The sequence below is a fragment of the Psammomys obesus genome, unplaced genomic scaffold (assembly GCF_907164565.1).
Source record: "Psammomys obesus unplaced genomic scaffold, mPsaObe1.curated_primary_1811, whole genome shotgun sequence".
Lineage (NCBI taxonomy): Eukaryota > Metazoa > Chordata > Mammalia > Rodentia > Muridae > Psammomys > Psammomys obesus.
The window spans coordinates 30502115-30521581 of NW_026596057.1; the positions used below are offsets into that span (position 1 = coordinate 30502115).

The following is a 19467-nucleotide window of genomic DNA, read 5'->3' on the forward strand; positions in this document are numbered from 1 at the left end:
AGAAGGAAAGAAATAGCACTTTGAAGGTGTCCTCTGACTGCCACACACATGCTGTGGCACATGCACGCCTGTATACATGCACACAAAGTACAAAAGTAAAAACACATTATTATCTTAGTCATCTAGTCATGGAATGCTCTTGTAGAAATGTTTTATAAAACCAGCCTAACAGTTTTAATGAATACTGCAGACAGAAACAAACATACTGTACTTGCACCATTTTGGACCAGCCAAATTTTAAGAGATAATTCAATAACTTTAGGGAATTAGAATAAATGGCAAGAAGGGACAAGATATGCTAAACAGTCAAGCCCATTTCAGAATGTGTGATGAACCAGGAATACAGTAACTATCCAAATATAGCTAAGTTTTAAAGTGCTAATTTCCTTACATTCCACTTTGTACCTGCCCTAACTGAGCTATTAATTAAGTTCTACTGTCAGGTGAGTTTCCTGGTGATTTGAAGAAGGTCAGGTAAGTGATTTTAACTGCTTGAACATAATTTATCAAGTCACTCAAAAGTAAATATTCCACTTCTAGAACTTTAAATAGGTGACAGACCAAAGATAGTGGGGAATATTAGCTAACGATAATGAAGGGAGCTAAAAACAGTTGATGAATTAGAGCAATAATAAGCTTTGAAGCACATTTTGCCGAGTTTTAAAAGGCAACCATAATACTCCCTTCGGCTGTAATATTAAGATGTTTCCTTTTTCTTGTCTCATTCTAGGGGCCTTGGAAAAACAGAACAGTGTCGAAACGAATGCTTACAGGCTTGTATCTTAGAGCATCTCTGTAGGATCCAAACAAAGCCGCCTGCGCCCTCAGAAAGGCCCGAGCCACTCCATCTCCCGTAGCTGTGGACTGCTTCTTCAGCTTATTTTTCAAGGCCGAGACCTGCATGGCAGAGAGGAACAGTTAAATTAACACCTCAGAAATTGGTACAGCGAGGTACGAACCCAATCAGCAGGCAAAGCTCAATGCCTGCAGGTCAGCCAAAATCATCCTCCTCCAGATAGCTTATCTTCTTAGCTGCACCGAGCACCTGCTGCTCTGCTAATTGAAACGAGAGGGCGAGGATAGCGATGTGCTAATGCAAATCGGTTTATGCTCTCTTTTTCCCAAGGCCTCTTGACATAAGTAAGCTTTAATTATTTACAGTAAACTGCTTGTGAGGCACTTTTCTGCAGATTTTTAGCAATTATAACGTGTGTCTACTTGTTTGGAGATAAAGCTGGTTCAGGAGTGTTCATTTCTGTTGTGCATTGTTATTTGTTATGAGCCCTTCAAGAACATTTATAATTTTATTTCCTTTTTGGGAGCATCATTTGCATAAGTAATTTTCTCTTTTTATCAGTAACAGAATAAAAGAGATAATAGTAAAGTTATAGAGGCCATATCATGAATGGAAAATTATGTAAAGCAAGTGTTATTCACTGTCTCCTTTAAATTTATCACATCCCCCTAAGAAAAACATTCATAGTCTCATTTCATTAGGCAAAAAAATAGAAACTAGTTTGCCTTCATCACGCGCTACTCTGAGTTAAGCTGTGCTCTAACTTCGGTATCCGCTGTTTCTCATTACCACGCGCCAGTCTGCAGTTCTGAATCACTGCCACACCGATCAGCGACTGGAACAGCAGAGTAACATTTGAAAAACAGAAAAATTTTATCTGGGACTCTGCAAATTTTTACAAGTTATTGAATTCTTACAATATTTCATGCCTATTGTCTTGTAATTTAGAGTGCTATGCACTTGTAGAAATGCAACTATGAAGGGCTCCTGGACTGAGTTTTAAATGAGCTCACACTCAAAATGTTAACTTTTTATTCACTTCAGTAACTACTTTCAATCAAAATAGAAAACTATAATCTGTTCCCTTGAAAACTTCAATATGCCTTCCTTTTCACTGTTTTAAGAAAAATGTGACATTGCATCACAAGTCTATTTTCTTCTACAAATAAAAACTAAGAAACCAATTCTAACTGGATTGCTACCTTAGTACAACATATTATCTGTGTAAACAACCAGGTAATAAAATAATACCTTTATCCTCTACAGATGTGCAAAGGGGAATGTTTTTACTCTCTGTTCAAGTAGCCCTGACTACTCTTGTAGATGATGATTGTAATTGAAATATGAACCTAATTAACAACTAAACTTTGAATAATGCTAATGAGAAATGAACACAGCATCAGAGGAAAGACCAACTCTACAGGTGATAAACCTTCACAGTAGTGACATTTTCCAGTGTAAAGTCACAGTTACTGTGATCTCATCAAAGAAACAGACCCCCATTGGGTCCAATTATAACTATAGTTTTGAAAAATTATTGAGTTATGATATTCATAATCTATGCAGAAAGGCCTTTGTGGTATAGGTCTTCTCCCCATAGCTGTGATCTTTGCAATTTATATCCGAGCTCCATAGATTCAGATAAAAGTTTAGAGACTAATTCATTTAGCCACAAAGTGCTAAGCCGGATTCATTTCACAGAAAGCTTTTATTGTTAAAATCTAACCTCAGTTTAGATAATCCCCATATTCAAACAATAATGCAGTTCAAACAGATTGCAGACTTGATGTCCTTTAATCTGTTTTGAAATGTTATTTTTCTACATTTAAAAATACAGACAAATATCAAAGTATAGTCAATTATTATCCTTCCTATAAAGATTTTGATACAAGGGAATATGTTTCAAATGGTTAAGAACATTATAAAAACTAAATGAATGAGGTTTTTTTTTTTTTCATGTCTTTTCTACAGAAAATTGGAAGGAAAAAACTCACTTATTTAAAAAAGCCATGCCTTTACACTTTTCAGGAAAACTGATGATTACTTCTTCATGAACTAAGGAAACTAATACTGCTAGGACAGTCGCATGTGCTCTCGGAAAGGGGAGGTGGCACACACCATAGCCCTTCCCTGGGCTCAACAACTGACTCAAGAGCTACCCAGGAGAATTAGCCACAGCACCAAGCCCCTCCAGACCAAATGAGGACAGGGCCTTTACTTCTCCAGCCAGTCACCAGATGATTGCTCAGGAGCTCTTGTAGATATCCAAAATACAAGAAAGAAAAAGAAAAGGATAATTCCTGTTCTATAACTATGCTTTCCAAAATGGCAGCCATCAGCCCTGTGAGCAACTAAATGTCCTCATCCAAGTCCAAATCTACTCCAAATATGAAGCAGACCTCATGTCTAGAAAACTCTGCATACAAAGAAACCTCACAGCATGCTTTCTGTGTGCTATATTTTGAAGCACTATTTTGAGCATAAAGTTAATTAAAATACATCAGTAAATCAACCTCACCTACTCTTTGAATTTATGAATGAGATTTCTAGAGAACTTATGATGGATGACCTTGGTGAGTGCTACGCTAAATGACCATCCTGCCTAATAGCATATGAATATGTGAGACTTAAAATTTCCCAGAAAAAAATGTGCTAAATTTTTTCTTTCTCATTTCTTTATTATTTCAAGCACATCATGAAGTTTTTTTTTTTCTTTGCTGTTCTAGATTGTCACAACTGTCACTAAATCTGATTTCCAGGGACCATAGGGACAGGTGAATTCCAGATTTCTGTGTGTGAATATGTATGCTCAATAAGTCTGTCAAAATGAGATTGTTTTTGAAAATCCATTTTAGAAATAAGTGCATTAATCTAATAGAAAGCAACTGTGTCAAATTCTACTGCTTTCACCGGCCTTTAGATCACTGCAGTAAATCAGAACTGGTTACCATTGCCCTTTTGGTGCTAATTAGCTTTTAACAGTTTGTAATCTGTATCTGATGGTGTCTCTTCTGAACCCTTTGCAATATCTGCTCTGGGAAACAGCATGTTCTACTTTAGTTCCAAGCTTCTACGTTTAGGTATGAAATAAATGCACATCTTCCTATAAACTTGTAAAATTTATATTAACACATAACTCTGAATTCAGAGAAATATTTAGAACTTTGGTCATATGGCTATTATCACAGTCCTCTTACACTGAAAAGGCACCGATCATTCCTTAGGAAAATAAGCTATAGTGAACCTTCACTTAGTAAAGATTACATCACAGCTCCTATTACACTTTATTTTTAGACACTTTTCTGTGTGTAACTATACTTTTGGTTAGATATACACAGGTCAAAAATATTCAATGGAAAAAAGAAGCCTCAGAAATAAACTTCTCAAATGTTTAAATTCCCTTTATATAAAAAGGATTTTGGCCTCCAAGAAGCTGTTCATAGCATTAGAAGCAGGATTTTAGTAGTGGGAGTTTACTGCAAAATCAATAATATTGACACCAACTGACCACATTTTTCCTCTTAGCACAGAAGTGACTGTGAATAAAAACGGAAAGTCTACAAGTAAACAGAGTAAATGGGTACAAATAGAGTGCAGGAGCTTCTGTGCATCATAATCATACAAAGAAGCTGGAAAGTCAGAAAGGAGGGGTAAATCTGCAGGGGGAGTTTCAGAGAAACAGTGGGTTTTTCTCTTCACGTCAACAGCATCATTCTGATAAAGAAAAGTAACTGCTTTACCTAGATATCCTATTATTTTTTAGAATCATGGGAAGGAGAAAGGATGAAATAAATATTCTGTATGACCATGATCAGCATGGCATGATAACCCTAACTGAGAATGCATACCTTGATTACTACACAGAGAGAGTTAAATCGAGGGTAACAAAACCAGCACTTAGTGAAACACCAAATACCTAACTACATGGTAGGTAGTAAGCGTTATTCTCACCCACAACAAGGAAATTTCTCTTTGCAACAAAAAAACTATGACTGATCAAAATTAAGAATTCTTGAGGCCATTCCCAACTGATACAATGACAAAACAATGCTTGCTCCTAAGGCCCAGAAATCAGTACATTAAAGGGGGGGGGGACCTGTAAGGGCCAGAGGAAGCGGGAGTTTGCTCTGAGATTGTGACTCCTACAAATGTTAGACGCTATAACCATAAAGCCTCACCAACAGGAATGCCTAAATATGAGCTGAATAAGGATGGTGCCTAGAGACAGGCTAACATGGACAGAAGAAATCTCAATGCCTCAATCCTAGATAAAGAATTCTAGGCAACTAAAAAAATGCTAAAAGCAGTAAGATCACAATTAATTATCCAACACCAAGTGGTCATCCCTGGAAATATACAGTGAAAGTGACACTCTATGGACTGAATAGATTGTTTTTATGTATTCATTAGTATACACACATGTATACTAAATTTTTAAAAAGAGGTGTGAATAGACTATGCAGGCCACTGATGAAGAAAGACACAATGAAATTAGCTGTGCTATGAAAGGCTTGTTTAAGTTTTTGTGCTGGTTAAAAAAATAATATCTAAGCATGGCTAAAATTATTTTCATTTCAGCTTACTGGTAGTAGAGATAGCTATCAATCCAAAAACACCAGTTCTCCCTAACTTTTGTAATGGAAGTCCTAAATCTTGAATAATGCATGGATAACCTGGGTATTTCCTTTGTGAGTTAGAGTAGGACCAGGCAAATGGAATATGAACTGGGGTGTGTGCGAACTGGGGTGTGTGTGTCTTACCTGGATTTCTCCTTTCTTCAGAAGCAAAGTCAAAAACAAATAATGGAGTTGGTATTGTAACCCTGGAGTTGACGTCTTGTGTGTTAAAGATGGAAGCTGCATCAAAGCTCTGAACTACCACCATTTTAATTTTTATAAAATAAATAATTAACATTTTAAGTGATTAGGTTTTCAACTTTGGATAGTATAATATAATTACAATATTAAATCCTTTCCTTTCCTCCCTTCAAACCCTCCCATACAGTCTTCCTTGCTCTCTTTCAATTCATGGCCTCCTTTTCATTAGTTGTTGTTATATGCAAATATGTATATATGCTTTCAGGTTAGGCCATTTGGTATTAGATAAAATAAATATTTTGATCAAGATTATTGAGTCCTCTCTGTTACAGCATCTTAACCTGTACCCGAATTGATTTGCCACTTAACGTAGAAACTAATAGTGTTATACAAAAGAATATGTTAGTTATATGAAAATAAAAACATAGACTAAAGTCTGGCTTCTCTGGTAGTTTCTCATGCTGGTGAACCTGAAATATAGCACTCTCAGTGAACTGGTATATCATAATGTTCCAGCCGGGGCCACGAGGAAATTGTCATAATAAGCCAGAGAAAAACATTGAGCTCTGGAAAACCTGAGCATTACTATGAAAGGCCATTCCTTAAGGGACCATACAGGCTAACACTTTATTTTTCCCATATCTAAGCCTAGAAGAGGCCTTGTCTCCTTGTCTCAATGGAGGAGGACTCCTCTGCCAATCTCTTCAACTATATCTGTCCCTTTTCTTTATAACATCTGTCTTCATATATGACACTAGAAAGTCTTTGTCACAGTAATGTAGGCTTCTTTAAGTTGAAATATGTGTTTTCTTATTCAGCACTATATTACCAGCTATGCATACGCAAGTAGGTGCTTGATAAATACACACTGAGCCAATGAATGTGTCAAAAAGTGCATGAAGTGAACAAAATTACCTGTTCCAGGTATGATTTTACCTCAACTCTAGGTTCTCAAGCAGAACGTCTATGATGGGCGTCAGGATCAAAACTCACTTCAAAGTTCACCAAATCATTATGATACAATTAAAGTTTAGAACAATTCCATGGAAATGTGCTCAGTATTACACACCACAACACTGTCTTTAGTATGCATGAGTCAAGGCTTGATAGGACTAGAATAAACTGGAGACTACTTTGAGAGATGAAATGAAAGTTTGCCACTCCTAATTAGCAGCAAGGAAGCAGAGAAGCACACTACTAATACAGTGCTTGGGGAGAGCTTTAGAGAGAGGTGGGTGACATCTTTTGAAATGAAAGGCTTGAGGAAGTCAGTGGAATCCAGGAGTACTTACAGCCACTAAAAGCAGCAAACAATAAATCAACTTCATAAATAACAAAATAAAGAGATATAAAGAGGGGAGTCCCTAAAGCTTGGGCTAGCTCTTATTCAGACGAGAAAATAAAAATCTTTTGAAACAGTCACGAACACATCTAAACTTGGGGTGGGGGGAGGTTTCTATTTTTCCCCTCTCCTCTTTTATACTTAAGCATTGTATATTTAACCTATACAGTGAGTATAAAAAGAGTAGGGAAATAATAAAAGATATAAAATATAGAAAGGAGTAGGGAAATAGTAAGACCTATAATACTTTACTTACTAGTACATAAAAACTCTTATTTTACAAATGATCGCATGTAATAAAATAATTATTTAAAAGACGATAAGTTTTCACAGATGATTAGAATGCTGTCGCCGTGTACATTTGTCCAGGTGAGAAATAAAACATATATAACAGGAAAAAAATGCATTCTGGGTTTCTGTTTTGTTTCCATTATGAAAATCAAACAAATGTATTTTTATGTAACATTTTAGATAATAACTACATAGAGATTTTTAAAAGCAAACCTCTGTGTCAATCACTCATCTGATGCTTACGATACAAAGCCCAATAGAGAGCTTCCAGGGCAGAGGCTTGCATAGTCGAGGCCAGAAGCCTGGTAACTGACGATGCCTATGCATGTAGTTCTTTAGGGACATACTGAAACCAGGGTTGTTTTCTCAAGTCTATCCAATACACGAAATGTTCTTCATGTTATGCTATATTGAAATAAAGTTGTACTATCTTTCCAATATGGCTGCAAGCATTTGTTAGAGACCTCACTGACCATTTAGCACAGTCAGGATTATAGCAGAGCTGTGACAAACCTGGAACTAATATCATATTATCGAGGGCCTTATCTTCTTTATAACACATACATTTAACTTGGTAAAGCCTTCATGTTAACTTAGAGGATCTAGTCAATGAATTAAACATTTATTGATAATATTCATGGCCACAAGAGACTAATTTATATACTTTATAATTTTGAAGTTAATCCTTTGAAATAGCCAATCTTTTCTAAACTGATTCTCAAACAAGTAAACTGTCTTAAATGTCGCTACTCAAAAATTTAACATAAATTCTGTGTTTGGGAGGACTTTCTCTATTTCTTGAGGTTCCTCATGATTTTTGGTAACTCAGCAATTTGTGTCTTTTCTTTTTCAATATCACAATAAAATCATTAGAGTATTCCTTCAAAAGATATTTTAAAATGTCAGTGTAACTTGTGAGAGTTTGCATAAGACCATTTATAAGAAGTGTTTCAAAAAAAAGTGTTTCCTGTTATTTTAGTAATTTAAAAGGTTTTATACCAAACATTGCTCTCCTATAACAGCCCGTAAATTAGAATCAAATGAGTACAGAGTGGATGTTTGATATGTGATTTTAATTATACTAATTATTACACAGAATAACATTTAAATGCAGCAGATACTTTTACAAATCCTTGTCATAGAAAATAATTATTTTCCAACAATAGTATCTACAAGATGAAATATTTTAAAAAACAGTGCTGAAAATTTTTAATCAAATATATCAAGTTGCTTTTCCTTTAACAAGACGAGAACGGCATGCTACTTGTGAATGAAACTAAATAAGGTAATCATTACTCGTAAGTGTCCATCACACTTACTGTGAGGACCTATGCTCTACTATTTGGAGCATAGATACAAGGACCAACCTTAGCCACTGAAGTTCTAGCTAGTAACAGTATGCTTCCCATGCCTCAGTTTTCTTACCTAAAATAAAGACATGTTCTTTAATGAATTAAAATTATCTAAAGATAGTTATGCAAAAGCCTCTTGCCTATTGCAAGGAATATTCTAACACAAGTAACTTTGTCAGATGTCAGCTCTCAACAGCTTTCATCTACAGGACTTGGTTTATAATTGCTGATCTTAACGTCCCTATAAGAATATATTCCCTAGAACATACTATAATTCTAATTATAAGCCTAATTTTCCAGCAAGTAAATGAGTTACTTTCTTACTTTATGAATAGTAACATTTTTCAAATTACTATAAAATATTAATAATGACAAAAATTAAAATGAGCAGTAAAACTAAAAACAGAACATTTTAAACTTCTACATAACTGAACTAAATTTACGTATAAATATATGGAATGAGAGATTTCAATAGTTCATTTTCTGAAATTAAATGAATTCATTTAAAATTTCCCCTTTTAGATGTAAGTGGACCTTTTTCCCCACTCTTATAAACACACTACAATAACACTAACTTTGATTGATGGCTACTTAGCCCTAAAGTTTATTTTTTTATTTCAATATACTCCAACTACAAATGTTTGAAAATGTCTACGTGGAATATTACTAAAATCAAGTCACAATACATTCATACACAAGCTACAAAAGCATGTTTCAAAGTGTCACCGTCTTTAAAAGTTTTTCTGTGAAATAACACCCTTAATATCATTCCCAATAAAACATTTCGGTTCATTTTGTTTCATTTTGATGATCTAAATCTAGAGTGAAATGATGAAATCAAAACACAAGTGTTCTTGTCAGAAAACAGGAAGAAAGGGGTTTATTTTTGCCTCTCAAATGGAAAACAAAGGATTCCTGAGGCTCGCCCTGATTTATTTTTCCAATTTTAAATACTTTAAGAGCAGCGGAAGTGCTACTGGCATGGTAGTATTTCTAACAGTCAATAAATCTAAAATATTATGTGTGAATATTGGAATGAAGCCATTAAGAAGATTACAGCATGCAACGCACCAGAGGGTCCACAAGAGAAAAGGGCTAGTAATTCAGGACAACTGTGACCACTGACCTTTGAGCAGCCACGGCCACTGGTCAATGTGGCCCAGTAATGGACTGCACATGCACACAGTTACCCAGCCTGTGATCATAATTTAAATGCTTTGGGGGAAGATTTTTTAGAGGAGCTCCTTTTAAATCTCGGTTAACTTATTAACTAATCAAACAATACCTTTCAGGCTTCAAAACTATTTATTAACGTAAACCACATAAAAATTGAGTTCTTCAGGATTTTGTCAGATCTTACTTAAAACATTTGCCTTAAACTGTGTTGTAATACTTTATTGTATTTCCTCCAGAGTTCTAAAGGCCAGCCTTGAAAAACTCATAAAAATGAAAACTTTATTAGAGATGCACTGAATAATCACCTAAAATATTTTAGAAATTCACTACAATTTTAAAACACCCCTATTTTCAACAAATGGTATTATTCTATCTCAGAGCTTTTATTTGCCGAGTCTTCAGCTGTCGGCAAGTCTGTGGCCTTCAAACAACAGCATCTCTGCTATTGCCTGGGCTGGCTTGCAATGCTCCTTTCACCTACATGCTCACAATGGCAGTCAGCCTGATGTGGTGCTAAGGAAGCCGATACTGACTCTTTTTTTTTGCATTTTGTATAACCTCATATTTGTATCTGTACATCTGGGAATGCTGTTTAGCATTCCTATACATTTAAATCAATATCTTAATTACAAAAAATTCTACAAGAGAAATGCTTCATAGTGAAAACGAATTCCCACTACACTGAGACTTCAAAGGCTCTTCCCACGGATCAAGCTCAGTGGACTATACAGATTTTAATATCGTGTCCAGAAAGGCTGAACTGAGTTCCTCTCTTTCTCCTCTTTATAGTAAACAACCTTCCCTCCTAAAGCTAACAGTCAGAAATGTGCATACCCTAAGGAAAATGTTTTGAAAAGCTGGAATTCTATTTTCCTAACTATGTTTCTATCTAGTGAAAAAGTGTGTGGATAGATTTCTAAATGCATATTGAATTCCTCCTGGCACTCTACAGAATTCCATACCAAAGCATGTAGCTACATTACGTTAAGAAGACAATATCAGCACCCAATGGTCTGCATTTGGATTATTTACATAGAACAGTTTTACTGTAGTGACAATTCAGTTCAGTTTAATGAATTTAAAGGCCAGAGAATGGTTTGCTCATTGATAAGCATAAGTAATTCTGCTTTGACATTAAACTCCCATTTTCCTATCACTGGCCATAAGAACAATCTAGGCTAGTACTAGTTCATTCCTTAAATTAAATTTTTGTAATTTATCTTCTCAAACTTCCTAATAATGGAGAAAATTGAGATAAAATATATTCCAAGGTTTACTTTTAATTCTCAAATTTTAAAAAATTTGAAAAGAATGGACACTTTGAGGGTTTTTTTTAATAAGGGAGTTATTTTAAACTTACAGTTATGCTATAAAGATATTTAAATAGTCATTAAATCTGTACAGAAATAGCAATAGTTTGAAATTTTACCCTAAAGAACATAAAAGCCAAAACTGCATTTTTACATAGACTATTTAATATGAAATACAGAATGTATCTATTAAGAGCTGCAAACACACACACACACACACACACACAGACCCTCCGTAAGATCAAAGAGCTGAAGAGAACCGGCACTTAATTTATCAGCTTTACAGACAAAAGACAGTTTTCATCATTTCAAAAGGATCCGTTGTCTTTTATGACAAACTGGGTTTGCAGTTTAATTTACAAATAGAATTCTAAGTAAGCATTCTTTGCTCTGCCAAAGCAGATGACAAACTGTAGGTTTTTATTCTTGTGGCCCTCAGCAGGACAGGAAAGATTAAAATAAAACTGAAATAATTTAGAAAAAAACAAATAAATGTTTCAGAAAGTTGAGAGAGATCAAAGCCAGAATTTTCTGACCCCAACTGTACAAGCATTTCTTATTATATTGACCAGTGCCATCAGATCATTAATTAAAAGGAAAAGCGCTGGCAGGTGGCAGGGAAGCAAAAGCCGATAATTGGCCCCTTCTTCTTCTTGCCTTCAAAAACTCTCATTCTTCTGCAAGACATGCCACTAGGCAGACAGAATGCCTACTTTGTAATATAATGATTAAGATGAGATGAAGAGACTTGATGTTTAAAGAAACTCTGCCTAATGAATGCATCTAGCTTCTTAATTATGATCCCATTTCTGCAATAAGGAATATGGTATTCCATTTAACATCTCAACTGCCAAAAGGTAAAAATATTAAAAATAGAATCTGCATTGATTCTTCTTATAAACCTTGCATACACTGACTTTAAAGGTTCAGATACAAAGTAGAAAATAGTAACTTGAGGGTCCAGCAACAAACATTCTTGTTCACCACAGATATCCCTTGGACTTACCACATCACTGGGTAGGTTGCTCAAGTCATTAAATGGTGATTCTAAAGTGTTTGTGTCAACATTTAACACAACCACATCTTCCAATGATTTATTTTTCACTCTCTGTTTAAAAACACAATTATGGAAAAAAAAAGTCTTGTTATATTTTTCTTACAAAATTATGATGAGTTTGGAAACAAAAAATTATCTTAGTGCATTCAGTTTAGGAAAATTCAATATTATAAAATAACATAAGCAACTTTACTTTCTGAGAAAGAAAATTTGACTATAACTTATTCAAAAGATTAGATTAAAAAGCTTAAAATAGAAAATTTCCTCATCTCATATCAAATTAATATAACTGCCAAAAATTTAGTACAACAAAAACTTGGAAAATAGGCAGAGGTACATCAAAACATAAAAACTGCAGGCTTTATCATTTGAATGTCAATCCTATGATATGGTAATTTGTTTCCAGCTTTAAATCTACTTTAGCATAAATTCAGTGGAGAGACAATTAAAAACCCTTAACTATGGCCACAGTATTAAGCTACACGCCAAGTGAGTAAATATTCCTATACTCTGTACCAATATGCATCAATGAGTAGGACTGAAACTGAAATGGGAACCTAATGCAAAGACTACTACTATGCCATTTGTCCATTGTATCCTCACATGAATTTCTTTGTAAAGGAGGAAAATTTAAGTCCATCAGATTGACATATCTTCCCATGTTGTTTGAAAATCTAGTAAAGTGGTATTTCAATGAGTTTACAAATAACAAGTAAGTTATAAAAACTTTATCTAAGTTGTTAAACCTAAAGAGGAAATACTTATAGTTTTCTCTGTTTCACATATCTACCAAATTACTGAATTCTGCTGTCACAACATTCTTCAGATGTAACTGACGCCTTCAAGAAATGAAATACAACCATGAATTCAGAATTCCACATTCATACAGGCTGAGAGGTGAAAGGCAATAAATAATTTCAGTGAAGTACTAAGGGCCTTCTACACAAAGCACTTAGTACTTTTAGTTAAATGAATGATTATCAAAGCTATCAAAAAAATGAAGGCCAACATGTTGCCAAATCTGAAAAAGACTAAAAACCTATATATACAAAATGTTCAATAAATGCCAAACAGAAATATAAAAACTATGCCAAGAAAACACCTCTAGGAAAAACTTAAGTACTCTACAGTGACAGAGGCTCACCGGAGTGAAAAGGCCAGCAGGATGGATGGATTACAAGGGGTAGTTTCTGGATGTACTGACATCAGACGTCATATGTGCAACTACACCAATCTTAAACACACTTCCGTAATTCAAATAAGTAATCAAATAAGTAATAAGTAAATCAAATAAGTAATTAAAAAAAAATGAATGATTATCTTTTTCAGAGAGAAAGAGAGACAGAGACAGAAACAGAGAGACAGAGAGAGATCTATGTAGCCCTGGCTGTCCTGGAATACTATGTAGACCAGACCAATCTTGAACTCACAGAGATCCTCCTGTCTCTGCCTCCAAAATGCTGTGATTACAGGCATGTTCCACCAGCTAAGTGCTTCCATTTCAAACTAGTTTAACCAATTATTCTGTTACAAATTGATTCTAATTCAAGTGCCTCTGACCCATTTTGGATCTCAAATCTTTGAGCATTTAGTAGAATGTGAAATTTCCTACAGAAATGATAAGTTGGGATGAGGAATTTCTATGTGCTTAGAAATCCACAATGTAGACTGTGCATTCTCAAGGCACATGGTTTTAACATGTCTTGTAAAAGATATTGAAGTTACTATAAACTCAGAGTTAAAAGATGGCTACCTCTAAGTTATTACCAAAAAATCATTTTTCTGGTAAGATAATTAACATTCTATAGAAATGTAGAAATATACTCATTTCCAAGCTTTCTCGTGTATAAAAATATTTAAAAGGTTTAAATGCATAACTAAATACATATATTAACTATATTTTAATAGAACTTTACGGGCAAAATATATAATGCCATTTTAAGACATTTTAAATATGTCATAATATGATGACTGTTTCACTTTTTTACTTTTTTGTGGTGTTCTCATGCCAGAGGAACTGATATGACCCAGAAGACTAAATCTATTTTTCCCAATGAGAAATGAGTTTTTCTAAACACTCTAAAATAAAGACTATGTGTCACAAAGATGTTTCTGATGACATTATTACAAAAGTCTGAGTAATAGTATCAACATGATATGGAGACTTTTTAAATTACTCTTAGTTTTTAAGGCAGATAATAACATTAAATTGTATTCAAGGAACCACACAATAAAAGTAGAAAAAATCTGTTTGCTACTAATAGATAAATTAAAACTCTAATGTTAGAATAAATCATAATATCAAAAGGGGAAACGTAGGTTAGAATTTAACTATCTTGAAAACACTGATAGCATTATACTTTGTTTTCTCCAGATCAAGTGTTAGCTGTGTCTTCTCTATCTAGGGATGTAAGTCAGAAATGGCACCTCTTCCTCTGTCTCATAGTTTTATATCTTATACTTTTGTAGGGGTGCAATTTAAAAGTAAATATATATTTTTTCCAGAAAAATAAGAACATAATGCTTGCCACAGAGAGAAAGGCTGGTAAAAATAGTGAGGTCCTGGTGTGGCAGTCTCTCTGACGTCTTGCAGATTCAGCCCTTGCACACACTCGAGGCCGTAGGCCTTGTGCACATTGATGTGCTGTACTGGCACCGGGCAGCAATCACAGAGCCTCGGGGGAAGGTCCAGAACTGCAGAGCTCTTCCACATGAAAGCAGGCAAGGCTGCCCTTGCATCTGCAGCATCTGAGGGTCTCCAGTGAGCACTGAGTCAGCATTTAATTCCACCCAGAGGTCTGGGTGTCAGGGAAAATAAAAACTGTTTCTCTTATCAGAAATAAGTTTGCACTTTGAAAAGATACTTTTTCATCACTCCTTATTCACAACTATGGAAAAACAAGTGAAAGGAAGTTTCTAAGAACATTAATTTCATGTGTTAGAACCTGGAGGTTTTTATACAATTAATAGTATTAGTAGAGACTGTAAGGACCAAAAAGAGGAGAAGACTTTTTAGATTTTCCTTCAAAAATAGTTTCAATTACTAAACAAAGGCAAAAAGTTATTCATTACTCATCTCTGTCTCATATATTACCTATACAAATATCTATATTCAGTTTAAAACATATGTATTATAAAATAAAAGCAAAAGCTAAAATTTTAACTTAAGACTGTTTGACAGTGTTATAATAAAGAATGAACTATCATCTTACTGTAGCTTAAAGAAAGCTGCCAAGTGATTTTTTTTTTAATATTTATGACTGTATGTCTATGTGTTGGGAACTGGAGCTACAGATGGTTGTTAGGTGCCTTTGGGGTGCCAGGAATCTCACCCCGTTCTTAAGGAAGAAGTGCTCTTAACTACTGAGCCATCTCTCCAGCCCCAAAGCACCTCATTTAAAGGAAGCTCAAATACATTTTTTTTTCCTTCCCTATCAACAAGTTGAGCACAGGCTGATAAACAAGATAAGCACAACACAGAAACGTGGGAATGTCATGCAGTCTAAATCTGGCTCTAAATGTCCCACTTCATAAAAACAAAAAAAACCAAAAAACCTGAAAGTTAGAATGCGCTTTTTCTTCACTATAGTATTTTTCAAAAAGTACAAAAATCAATTTCAGAAAAAGATTGAGGGGAAAATAAATTATATTTTCATTTTTCAAAAAATTATTTTAAATTTAAACTTTCTTTTTAAGTGGCAAATAAGTATGTGACAAATTAAATAAAATACCTAGTATGCATCCTCATCCACAATTTGTTATTTGTTTTAAAGGCTGTTGTAGAAGCATTCCACACACAGAATTAACATAAGAGGTACTCTCTTCAACTTTAAATAATTTTCATCTCTAAGTAAATACTAAAAAATTATGTGTGCCATTAGTACATTTAGTGTAGAAATTATGAAAGTTGATCTTTGTTACTTTTAAGGAAAAAATCCAAGCAATTAAATACATGAAAGTCAAATTTGGATTATATCATACCTGATCTTATCACAGATCCTACCTATCTGTTCATGTTTCATTTCATACACTTCACCCTTGGCTTATAACAGTTTCTTAATATTAATAAAATATAAGGAGCCACAAATTTATCCAACTTCAATACTATAAGCATATTAAACCTACTGAAATGCATTAGAATCTATACTTTAGTCCTGATAGAACAAAAGAATCATTGCATTAGCATTGGGGGGTGGAAAGCTCCAAACCTGAGAATAGATAAAATTCTAGAATCAAAGCTTTTCTCAGGGATAGGACTCTGTCATAGTACAGAATCTTTTCTGATCAAAGTAAAGACTAGTGTTGGAAACTAGAAGAACCACACCTCACTCATCAGTGGGCTCATTAGCACTGTGCTCATTATTAGTGAGTGTTATTCTGCACAATCAGCAAAAGAAAAATTTGTTTGAATGAAACTGACATCAGCTAGCATAATAATGCCCCTCAACTGACTCAATCTTACTTTTTAGCCTTTTGGTAATTTATATGCCAATCTTAGAAGAAGTCCTTTCTAAAATCTTACTGACTGTAAACCCAAGTGTTTAAAGTATAAGGAGTTTCAATTGAGGGATAAAATAAGCAACAAAAATAATTTTTAATTGATGTGATGACAACAGGAAAAAAAAACCCTATGACAACAGAAAAAAAAAAACCCTACTAAATTCATCTTCTACAGCAGGACTGAAACTTTGACCTTAGAAAGGATATTCTTGTTCTTCTCCTTAGTTCTGCCTGTCACAGCAGCCCCTATGCACCACAGGCTGGCAAGACTTGAATCACAGAAATGAGCCACTACATCAGAGTAATGTGTTTATCATTAGTATGCTAAACTCACAGCTTGAAAATCAACTGAGAAAGTGGAAATAATGAAGAATAAAAGAAAAGAAAACTGTTTGACTTGGTGAATCATAAGCACAAAGTTTAACTTCAAAATATTGTCTTAAATATAAGATATATAAAAAAAAAAATCTCTCTTTGATCACCTCCCCCTGAGGGGGGAGCAGCCTTCCCAGGCCACAGAGAGAACTGATAGACTAAGATCAGAAAGGAGAGGAGATCCTCCCCTATCAGTGGACTTGGGGAGGGGCATGCATGCAGAAAGGAGAGGGAGGTTGGGATCGGGAGGGGAGGAGGGAGGGGCTTATGGGGGGGATACAAAATAAATAAAGTGCAATTAATAAAAAATTAAAAAAGTTTTAAAAAAATCTCAAGTTGTAAGAGATCACTGCTCATCAGGGAACAACAATTTTAGTATTTAAAAGTGACCATGTGACATCAAACACAACCATTCCCAGAGGTTTCATGCCATTACAGGGCAAACTAGTATAGTGCATAAACTGAAGTGATTTTAGTGGCTGAAAATATCCCCTTAAGCATATCCACAATGTCAACTTCGTACATCTTAGTATTAGCCAAATATGCTCTAAGTAATAGTCCTTTATCTATTACTTCTAATTAATTAGTTTCATAACTTTCTTACTGTAAAATATATACTCACCTCCATGAGACTGGAGTGTATTCCAATCAGGTATGGCATTGGGGCACTAAATTAAAAATATATGTGTGTATAGATTCATATAGTTCATTAAAACTGAAACAACATAGAAGTAAGTCAAATGCTTAAAAACTAATTTCAAGTGCTCAGTTCTAACATAAGACATTACAGATATTCAAAATTATTCAATGTACAAAAGTTAAATTTCATCTTACAGGCTATTACTACATTTAAGGCTGGATTACATAAAATTATCTAAATCAGTTATTATTAAATCAAAAGTTCTATACCTAAACAACATATTTTATTTAAGAAGACTACCAGGGTGTAGGTCACATTCAATCTTTTCCAAATAGTTGATAGCAAATATATTCTAAATAACCATCAAAAGTATCTGCATTCCTTTTATACATATTTCTCGTTCAATTTGAATGTTTCTGTTATTTTAATGGGTATTTTATGCCTGTTATGTCACTCAATACCTACTGTGTCAGTCCACCACTAAGGCACCAAATGTTTGCCTCATCATGTTTTCACTGTTCTAGAACTGTGATGCAGACATAGTAAGTGCCCGTGCCCCTCCCCTCACCAACCTTCAGAGTCTTCTTTTGTTGTTACTAATAGTGATTGTACGAAAAGTCTAAGACTTTCAATGTTAATGATTTTAAACTAATTAACTCAAGTCATGATTTCGGGAGGATACCAGATCCAGGCACTAGGAAAGAAACTTAGATACAGTTTGAAACAATGTAAATGGGATACATTTTCTCCTGGATCTTACACTGTAGCAAAGAAATACAGATACTAAATCATTTTAGTATGTCACATATGAATTATGTAAATGCTAAAAAATTGTTAGGAAATAGAAGTTGCAAAGTATTCATTTTGAAATTTCAAACTAAATTATAAAAAATACTATGAGGACAGGCAGATGTTTATGAAAATAATAAATAAATAATATAAGAATAATTTTAAAAAACACATTTGGGGAACCTTTCTATAGATATCTCAGACCTTTAACCTTTTTTTCTAATGAAAATTCTTTTTCTCAAATGCTACAATGTTCTGAGCATCACTGCCATTACCCAGAACTGCCCAGCCTCCTGCATGTGCACTTCACTGCAGGGAAGCAGGAATAGGTGATGCTCACAGTCACCGTCACCAGTCCAGATATCTCACGTCATGTCAGAAAGTTCAAAATTTAGTGAAGGATGAATAACAGTGATACATGTATCCAGAGTCCCAGAGTCCGTAGGTTATGTTGTTTCTCATCACTATGCACATGCAACATTTCATTTCTACTATATTAATTCTCATTCCCGGTTGCCTTTGCTTACTGTAGCCTTGTTCCTTCACATTCTTTTAAAATTCTACACATCTGACCATCTGGATGGAGTTGGTGGGATATTCTGGAAACTTCCCTTGACTACTTACTTGTCTCATCTCCTCTAGAACTAACAGATTTTCTACCTTCAAAGGGAAAGAGAAACAATGTAGACTGTTGCACCTTTGTTGGCAGAAGGGAAAATTATTATTGCTCTAGTCCTAAGGGATCTTGTCCCTGGGTTTCTTCTGAGACTCCACAGAAGACATAAAATGCAGATCACTACCCACAGTTCTAAGGGCAGCCTTGGCCAACTGTAACAAACAAGCTGGGCAGCTATCAGTATCTTAAATATGGCACGTCCACCAAAACTCAAAAATAGTATAGCAATATTGAAATCACTATGTGAACTTCCAGTTCCCCTAAGGTTTAGAATATTTTAACAAAAACATTTATAACACAAAAGCCCACAATAACTCAAACTCCAAAGGATGTTTTAATAAGTGTT

The 19467-nt window shown here is 34.5% G+C and overlaps 1 protein-coding gene across 3 annotated transcripts in view; it reads right to left on the bottom strand.

Annotated features, from left to right (window-relative positions):
* The window catches only part of Dennd1b (DENN domain containing 1B), a 227737-nt gene that overhangs the window by 75989 nt on the left and 132281 nt on the right, over positions 1-19467 (bottom strand). For all 3 annotated transcript variants that reach the window (XM_055624574.1, XM_055624573.1, XM_055624576.1), the window contains 3 exons: positions 17639-17684; positions 12091-12192; positions 772-897 (listed from right to left, as the gene is read on the bottom strand). In XM_055624574.1, coding sequence (XP_055480549.1) covers positions 772-897; positions 12091-12192; positions 17639-17684 — 274 coding nt within the window. The remainder of the gene's footprint in view (positions 1-771; positions 898-12090; positions 12193-17638; positions 17685-19467) is intronic.